The sequence below is a fragment of the Pteropus alecto genome, unplaced genomic scaffold, assembly GCF_000325575.1.
Source record: "Pteropus alecto unplaced genomic scaffold, ASM32557v1 scaffold98, whole genome shotgun sequence".
Taxonomy (NCBI): Eukaryota; Metazoa; Chordata; class Mammalia; order Chiroptera; family Pteropodidae; genus Pteropus; species Pteropus alecto.
In genome coordinates, this window is record NW_006443570.1 from 22,250,961 (window position 1) to 22,259,238 (window position 8,278).

The 8,278-nt window shown below is 48.3% G+C and overlaps 1 protein-coding gene across 1 annotated transcript in view; it reads right to left on the bottom strand.

The window, feature by feature from the left end:
- Positions 1-979: 979 nt before the first annotated feature.
- The window catches only part of SCARF1 (scavenger receptor class F member 1), a 10,061-nt gene continuing 2,762 nt past the window's right edge, over positions 980-8,278 (bottom strand). Inside the window, exons 4-10 of the mRNA XM_025041616.1 lie at positions 6,907-7,144; positions 6,366-6,494; positions 5,462-5,565; positions 4,871-4,991; positions 3,459-3,580; positions 3,230-3,376; positions 980-2,559 (exon numbers count right to left, since the gene is read on the bottom strand). Coding sequence (XP_024897384.1) covers positions 1,700-2,559; positions 3,230-3,376; positions 3,459-3,580; positions 4,871-4,991; positions 5,462-5,565; positions 6,366-6,494; positions 6,907-7,144 — 1,721 coding nt within the window. The 3' untranslated portion in view covers positions 980-1,699. The remainder of the gene's footprint in view (positions 2,560-3,229; positions 3,377-3,458; positions 3,581-4,870; positions 4,992-5,461; positions 5,566-6,365; positions 6,495-6,906; positions 7,145-8,278) is intronic.

Below are 8,278 nucleotides of genomic sequence, written 5' to 3' on the forward strand. Positions count from 1 at the left end.
TATAAATCCATGAAAAAAAGATGAATATCTCAACTGAAAATTGGAGAAAGAAAATAACAAGATAATCTATAGGAAAAAATATAAATAACTATTAAAGATATGAAAAGAAGCTCAACCTTAGAATAATCATAAAAATACAAATCTTAATACCATTTTTGATGGTAAAAGAAAAAATAAACCTCTGTAAAAAAAATTTAACTTTTTTAGAAGCTTTAACCTGTTATTTTTTATTGTGCTAAAATAATGATATACCATTTTTAACTTATCAGATTGGTGTGGGGAAATAGATACTGCCATAATTTATGAGAATACAAAACCATACAACTTTTCTGGAAGGCAATTTGGAGTAAGTACACAAATGTTTAATGTTCTAACCCAGAAATTCTACTTCTAGGAATCTCTTCTACAAAAATACTTGCACAAGTGCAAAAATAAATATGGACCAAGTTGTACACTGCATTATTTATTGTATCAAACAGAAAAAACCCAAATCCTCATAGGTAGGGAATGGTTTAAATAACCTGTGTTATTTCCACATGATAGAATCCCATGTAACCATTTTTTATAAAAAGAGGTAGCTTTATATTTACTGACACTGAAAGATATTCAGGATATATTGTTAAGTAAAAAAAAAAAGCAAAATGGGAAACAGTATGCTCTTTTGTTTTTGTTTTTGTATGCACAGAAAAACACACAAAAGGAAGCATCTGAACTGTTCATGAGACTCTCTGAGCACTGGGATAAGAGGGGAAGCCATTCTTTATTTCCTGACTAGGTAATATCAGTATATGAGGAAAATTCAGAACAAGACCAAAAGGCATTCAGTGAAAAGTAAGTCTGGCCCCTCTCTGGCCCCCCAGACTCCTCTGGGGAGAAAAGAAATCTGATTTTTTTACTTTATACATATCTGTGATGTTAGTACTATTTATTTTTTAACATTCAGTCTAGTAAGAAAAGTAAAAACAATGTTCACTGTAGAAAAATTGCAAGTTATATAAAAGTTTAAGAAAATAAATATCAGCCACGATCTCATCTTCCAGGAAAAAAAAAATGTCATTTGATGCATTTCCCTTGAATCTTTTTTATGCACATGCATCCTTTAAAAAAAAAAAATTTGTAAAATAATCACAAAATATACACAAATGGAAGAATTCTACGCATGTATGCTGAGGCAAAAAGAAATAAAATTTATAAAAAGAAAACTTACTTTTCACACTTAACAGTATAGCATGAACATTCTCCTATTATCTCCCACATTGAATATTCTTGCACAACACGATTTTTCATAGTTGTTTAGGAACTTAACATAAGAAATATTTCTTTGAACAATCTTTTATCATCAAACATTTAGGTTGTTTCCCATTTCAGAAAATATTTTGCAAATGAAGGAAAGAATAACCTTTTGGGGCAAACAGAGTCCAGGACAACAGAGAAAAGGTCCCTGCAGCCATCTCTTACCCCTTCCCGATCCCATTCCGTGGGCTCTCTGCCCAGGCCTTCCAGACTACTCCTGGATCACCGCCAGGGCCCAGAGCCAACTGGCCTCTAACTTAGACATTTCCCCATGGTAGGGCAGAGGCTCTAGTAAGTCTTTCCTGGCCCTGGGATCTTTTTCCAGCACAAAACATAATCTGATACAGGGTTAGTTCAGATGCCTTCCCCCTATCCATAGTCCTCTCACTCCCCAAATTCATGGTACTCAGGGCTCTGGTGGCCCAGAGATGGGGGTAACATTCTCATACTGGGGCTCCTCCTGCCCTTCCTCATCAGCCACCTTCTGGGGATCCTGTTCTGGGGGGCCACTCTGGGGGTCTGGCTCCTGGGTCCTTCCTGAGCTCTCCATGCCATCCCCCAGCCCCCTGGCCACTTCCTCTGGCCTGCTTCCTACAGACTCTGAGGCCCCAGTAAGCCCCTCATTAGGGGCTGAGCCAGGGCTCTGACTGGCAGAGCCAGAGGCTAGCCCAGGGCTGCCCTTGTTCCGACTCAGGGCCCGGCGTGGAGGCTTGGGGATGGCACTCTTGACCTTGGGCTCTGCCTGGCCTTTCTGGAAGCTACCAAAACGGCGTAGAACAGATCGGACGGGGCCATCAGATTCTCGAGGTGTTCCTGCCAGCATGTAGATTGTGGTCACAGAGCCTGAGCTCTCCTGGATACTGCCCTCAATGGCTTCCACACGTTCAGCCACTGTCCGGCCACCAAGTGGGAGCCGGCGGTGGCCAATAGCTGAATCCCTGGGGCTGGCTGCCCCAGGAGGGGCCTTGTCCCTTTCTACTTGCTCTGGGCCTATGGACTCCTCAGCTTCCTGGTTTTCAGGACCTGGCTGGGCCCCCCGGGAGAGCCGCTTGGGCTTTCGGAGCGGGCTGGAGAGCTCTCCTGAGCTTCGGCGACTCTGCGGTGCAAACTTGGTGCCTTCAGCAAAGGAGACTGATGGCCGCTTGGCCCGTGCTAGGCTGGAAGTGCGTGGGATGACAAATGGTGTGGAGGCATCCTCAGGGGGAGGGAAGGTACCTCCAGCCAGACTGGCCTCCGGCGACTCTGGTTGGGCTATAGGGACCATCCCTGGCAGAGGAGACAGAAGAGCTTGTTCTAAAGCTGGGCAGGCCACCCCGATCCATCTTGCTTACCTAGATCAGCATCCTCTGGGAGGCCTCAAAAATGAGGCAAGGTAGAGGTGTGAATGCAGAGAGGCAGGAGCAGGGCCTCTTCAGTAGATACTACTTCTATACTTTTCGCATCTCCCTCCTTAATTTGACCTAATGCCACACTCTAACCAAACTAAAATTCCTTCAATGCCACACAGCCACGTCCCTCTCACCTCCAGGCCCTTGTGTACACTTTTCGTTCTTCCTGAAACACCATTTTCACCTCTCCCTAACTTTCACTTGACTAACTCCTGATTCTGCTAGACTCACTCCAATATCACGAACAAAGAGACATCACAGAGACATCTTCCCCGACCCCAATCTTCCCTGACATGGCTGGATTATAGCCCATCCTTATATGTCCCGTCAAAGCACATATCACTCTGTCCTGTTAAGTGTGTAATTACTGCCCACCAGACTATAAGCTTGGTGAGAACAGGAATCTATTTCGTTCCTCCCTGCGTCCCACAGCCAGGAACAATGACTGGCACAGAATGGGTGTTTGATACATGCCTGCTGAAGGAATAAAAAAGAGGTTGTGGTGGGCAAGGCTGCTCAGGGGCTGAGTGGGCTGTTGGGGGGACTACCTTCTTGGGGTGGCACGCAGTAGGTAGGACCCTCATCTTCCTCTCCAGACTCAGAATCAGAAGAGAAGGAGTCATCTGAGGCCCAGCCAGCAGAGGGCGGTTCGATAAAGCTGTGGTTGAAGGGGATCTCCGGATCGTGGTGGGAGACTGCAGGGGGCTCCAGGTCAGGCGTAGAGCCCAATGGGAAGCCTTGTCCCATCCCAGCGTCCAACCTTCAGCGCCCACCTACCTGTCACCCAGGGAAGCTTGTGGCTGCTGAGGGAACTACAGGGCAGTGCAGAACCCAGACTGGTCAGTGCCCCCCAGACTTGGAGCTTCACCCTGGACACAGCAGTTCCATCTTTTGCTGGCCTAAGGACAAAGGAGGGTGGTCAGTGTGAGAATCCTGGTTGGGGCAGAGGGGTGGCAGGAGAAAAGCATCATGACTGTCCTAGTCCCAGGGTTAGTGTGAGGAAAGAAAGGTGACAGAGCAGCTGTGTCTACTTCAGTGGCTCCCTATGACCACAGAGTAAAATCCAAACTATTGAGGCTGAGATTTGGGCCTGCCACAGAAGGCAGCATGGCTCTAAAGTCAAATAGACCTAGGAAGCAACTCTGCTCAAACTTTACCTCGCTCTGGGCCTCAGTTACCACATCTGTAAAATGGGGACAATAACTCTGATCTATCAGAGCTTTTTTTAGGACCCCACACAGGTGGGGTTCCCCAAAATGCAACTATGTGCCATCATCTCTAGCTGAGTCCCAGCTCACCTAGCTTTCTGGAAGCAGCACTACCTCCAGGAAGCCTGCCTTTGGTTCCACCCCCATGTTAGAAGTCACTGCTTCGCTCATTACCATTGCTCTGACAGCCTTTGCACATGTCCTGATCCTCATGTGAGGGGCTTCTTCCCCACCCCATGCTCTATGCCCCAGGGGACAGGCTATACTGGGTCTGCTCAAATGTGAGTGCCCCAAAGCACATAGGATGATGTGCTCAAGGATTAGCGCATGAACTATAAGAGAGTACCAGACAAAGAGTCCCGAAAGCAGGGCCGGGGCTTTGCGTGTGCCAGTGACTAGCCAGGTCACGTTGTCAGTGTCCTCTCTCTGTCCTCTGCTAAACCTCCTGCTCCCACATTCCCTACTCTGAACTTCCATGCTGCAGTGAGTCTCCAAGGAGCAGAAAAGTGTGAAGAGATTTTGTAAAGGAGTAAAGCTCTGTGGGAGCAATAGTTGCTAGCAGGCCACGAGCCTAAACCCTTTGTCTTTTCTTCTTTTCTGGGAAAGCCACATTCTCTTCTAAATCACTACTCAGACTTTTATGTCATTTTCCTTTCTGGGGTGTGAGACCTGATCTCTTCTGCTCCCTGCTTGCTGCTTCTGCCTTCCCTCCCTCCACCTCTGGTCCCTGCTGTGGGTTTGAGTTTCACCAGCCTGGTGCCCAGTACTCCAGCTCATATGACTCCCATTGAAGGCTACTGAGGAAGGCAGGTGACTCACCTGGTGTCTCTAGGCCACACCACTGCCAACTAGCCCATTAGCTCTAACCTAAGGGTATGACAAGGCCAGCCCTTCCTCACCCCTAAAAGGAAATTGGATGCTACCTTGCTCCCACCCCACTGCCTGAGCTTAGGCAGGGAAGAGGGACAGGCCAGTGTTCACCTGTCCTTGGGGTCCAATCGGTTGGCCCAGCAGCAGCAGGCACAGCAGGCAATACCCAGGAGGAGCAGCAGCAGAGGCACAAGGATGCCAGCTATGAGGGCAGCATCCTGACTGTGAGACCCTAAGGGGAGTGAGCAATGGTCAAATATTCAGGGCACTCCTGTCTCTCATATATGTCTCATCTATAGCTGAGTTGCCTTCCCATCCCCAAAGTCTTCCATCTGTAGGTCCCTCCCCCTCTTCTAAGACATATAGAGTCTGCTCAGCCTGAAGGCCCTCTCTTCCAGGCAGCTTCTCTGCTAGTCTCTCTTCTCTTGATGGTCCATGGCCTTTTCCACAAGGCTCTTGTCCCTAGTCCTCATGCCTGATGCATATCCCAGTGTCCAGCCCTATCTGCTCATTTTCTGAGTGTTAGTCTGGTTTCTCAGGGGGAAGGGGCTCTGTCACACCTTCAGGGGGCCCCAAAGCATCCATACAAATTTCAGGCATAGGGAATGTCTCTTAAGTGGGCTCAGCCTCACTGGCAAGTGACAAACTTCTGGAGCTCATGTAAAGGGCCAGTCTTGCCCTGGTAACTGCCTTCCATCTTACCCAGCTGGCAAACCCCAGATTCAGGGTGGCAGGGTCCCTCTGGGCATTCACAGGGAACAGAGCAGTTGTTTCCATAGAATCCAGATGGGCATGAAGTGTTGCAGCTGTGGGTGACAAGGAGAGACAGGCTGAAGGCTGGGTGAGAAGGGATGGAGGTGGGCAGGGGACAGGGAAAGGTAGGTTTCTGGGTATTGCTCTCCACCCCTACCACTCAGACTTCCCTGGATGATGCCCAAACAGACTCCTCCAGCCTGAGCCATATTCTCAGCACCCCCGACAGTGTTTGGAAGAACCCCTCAGCCCCTAAGCCTAACTTTCAGGGAGACCACCCACAAGCTTCTCCCTGGTCCCCAGCCACCCAGGGTGTAACAACCCTCAGGCAGAGTCCACCTCTCATGATTCCCACCCCTTGCCCACCCAGCACCAATGTAAAATAAGCAAGATGCTAATGGCATCCAGAGACATCCTCAGGGTCTGAAAGTCTGAGCCAGGCCCAGTCCTCCCCCTAACTCTCTGGGCTTCAGTCCTCTTCTCTATAAGATGAGGTCTCTCCCATTTGAGAGAGACCGCTACATTCTGTCCCATAGGTGGAAAACCTGACACTGGAGTCACTGACATGAATTATGTTTTACCACCTGAAGACCTTAGGGACACGACAAAGGAGTATGGAGCCCTACCTGTAAATAACTTCCCCACCTAGGTAGGGAGACAGGCCTTTTGGATTAAGCTTCATTCTGACCGACCTTTGGAGGACGCAGACCCCACAACAGGAGAAATAACTTCTCATTTATGAGGATATAGGTTGAGTATCTTGGAGGTGAAGAAACTCAAGAAGGGAAGTTAAACAGATGGCACAAAGGCCTGGCCTAGGCCCTTGCGTCCTTGCCAGAGCCCCAGTCCTCACCTGGGCCCCCAGTAGCCAGCGTTGCAGATGCATTCACCAGTCATAGCATCACAGGCCCCCTGAACACAGGTTGGGCAGGTTGAGCCACAGCCCTTCCCAAAGGTGCCACTCGGGCAGGGGTCTTCACAGCTGAGATGAGGCAAGACTTGGAATGGAGGACAGAGCAGACCTGGCCCCCATAGGGGGGCATTACCCATCTTCCCCCATGCTTCTGGACTTAGAGACCCAACTGCGGGTCCTCAGCAATGAAGCTCAAGTGCAAATATGGCCTTGAAGCTAGGGCTAAATCAAATAGGTGACAGACTAGAGATCTCTGGAGAAAGAAGAAGGCAGGAACCTGAGTGGTGGGGGAGCTGGAAGAGAACCCTGCCCAGGGCCTCATCAGCACCCATTTCTCTCCCTTCAGCCTTTGCCAGGTGGCAGGCCCCAGAGGGCTGTGTGAATGTGTGTTTGGTGTGGAGCTGTCTATCCCAGAGGGAGCATCAGGGCTGAGGCTCCTGAAGGAAGGTGCACCCCACCCTGAGCAGACCAGCCCCCTCACCTGGGCCCCAGCCAGCCAGGGTCACAGCTCTGACAGTGCCCAGTATCTGGCTGACAGGCCTCTCCAAGCCAGCAGCGGGGGCACTGCTGCCTGCAGCTTTCGCCAAAGGTTCCAGGTGGACAGGGCTGGTGACACTGGGTTCCGTTCCAGCCTGGCTCACAGGACTCACAGCTGCCTGTGTCTGCAGAGCATGGTTCATTCCGCTTGCAGTGGCCACAGCTGGGAAGAGAAGGAGTTCATGGGAAACACTGGAGGATGGATGCAGGAGTGCCCACTCAGGCCTCCTGGGGCACTGGAGAGCAGGTCACCAGAAGCTGCCAACACAGCCAGAGTGAACAAGTCACCATCTCAACCTTCGCCTCCCTTCTGCCCAGCATCCCATATCCCTTCCCCTTTCTCCCTTCCACCCTTGCTGTCTCTGAGGTCTGGCAGGGATGGGCCTCAGTAATTTATCCCCTAACATGAAAATGAATAAAAACAAAAGCATGTCTGTTTCACCACTATAATTTCAAGTTTATCTTACCTTTGAATTTTTCCCCATTTTATTGATATAATTTACATGTAACACTGTATACATTTAAGATGTACAGCATAACGACTTGACCTGTGTATATTGTGAAATGATTACCAGAAAAAGTTTAGTTCATATCTGTTATCTCATATAGAGACAAAAAAAAAAAATGCGTTTTTCATTGTGAGACCTCTTAGGATCTATTCTCTTGGCAACTTTTCCAATCAGGTTTATCTTATGTTAATTTCTCATTGAGCCTTAACAGTTACTTGAAGTTTCTCTCTCCGAATATTTAATTATCTGGGATCATATGGTTTGATCAGACATTCATTAGTGGGGGAGTAGAGGAGTTTATATAATCAATTTAGCAGATGCTGATCAGCAGCAGCAGCAAAAAAAAAAAAAAACATTACAGTATATATACATAATATTCATATATTATATATTAATCAAGATAAATATATGTTGTCTGGTTAAGATTTACTTCAGTTTTTATAGATTACATACATGGATGTGTGTGTGTGTGTATATGTGTGTTAGGTGGGATGTAAAACGTATTTATTGTGGGTGGAGCTGATCAAAATTGGAAAGCCACTGAGTCTGAAAGGGATCATTTTTGTCACGTGATTCAGTCTATCTGTTTCTAAGTATGGTTGGCTATATTAGTTTTTTGTTGTTGTTTAACTGCAACCGGATGAAAGGGGTAGGCGAGGCTGGAACTAGCGTCATTAAGGTCTTTTTCCCCCTGCCTTCATCCTGTTCTTTTAGATTTTTGTGGAGAGCACCGCGCCTGTCCTTCACATTCCCTTCTCTCCTCCCGTCCCCCCTTGGCACCCCCCACTCTTCTAACCCTGCTGCGCG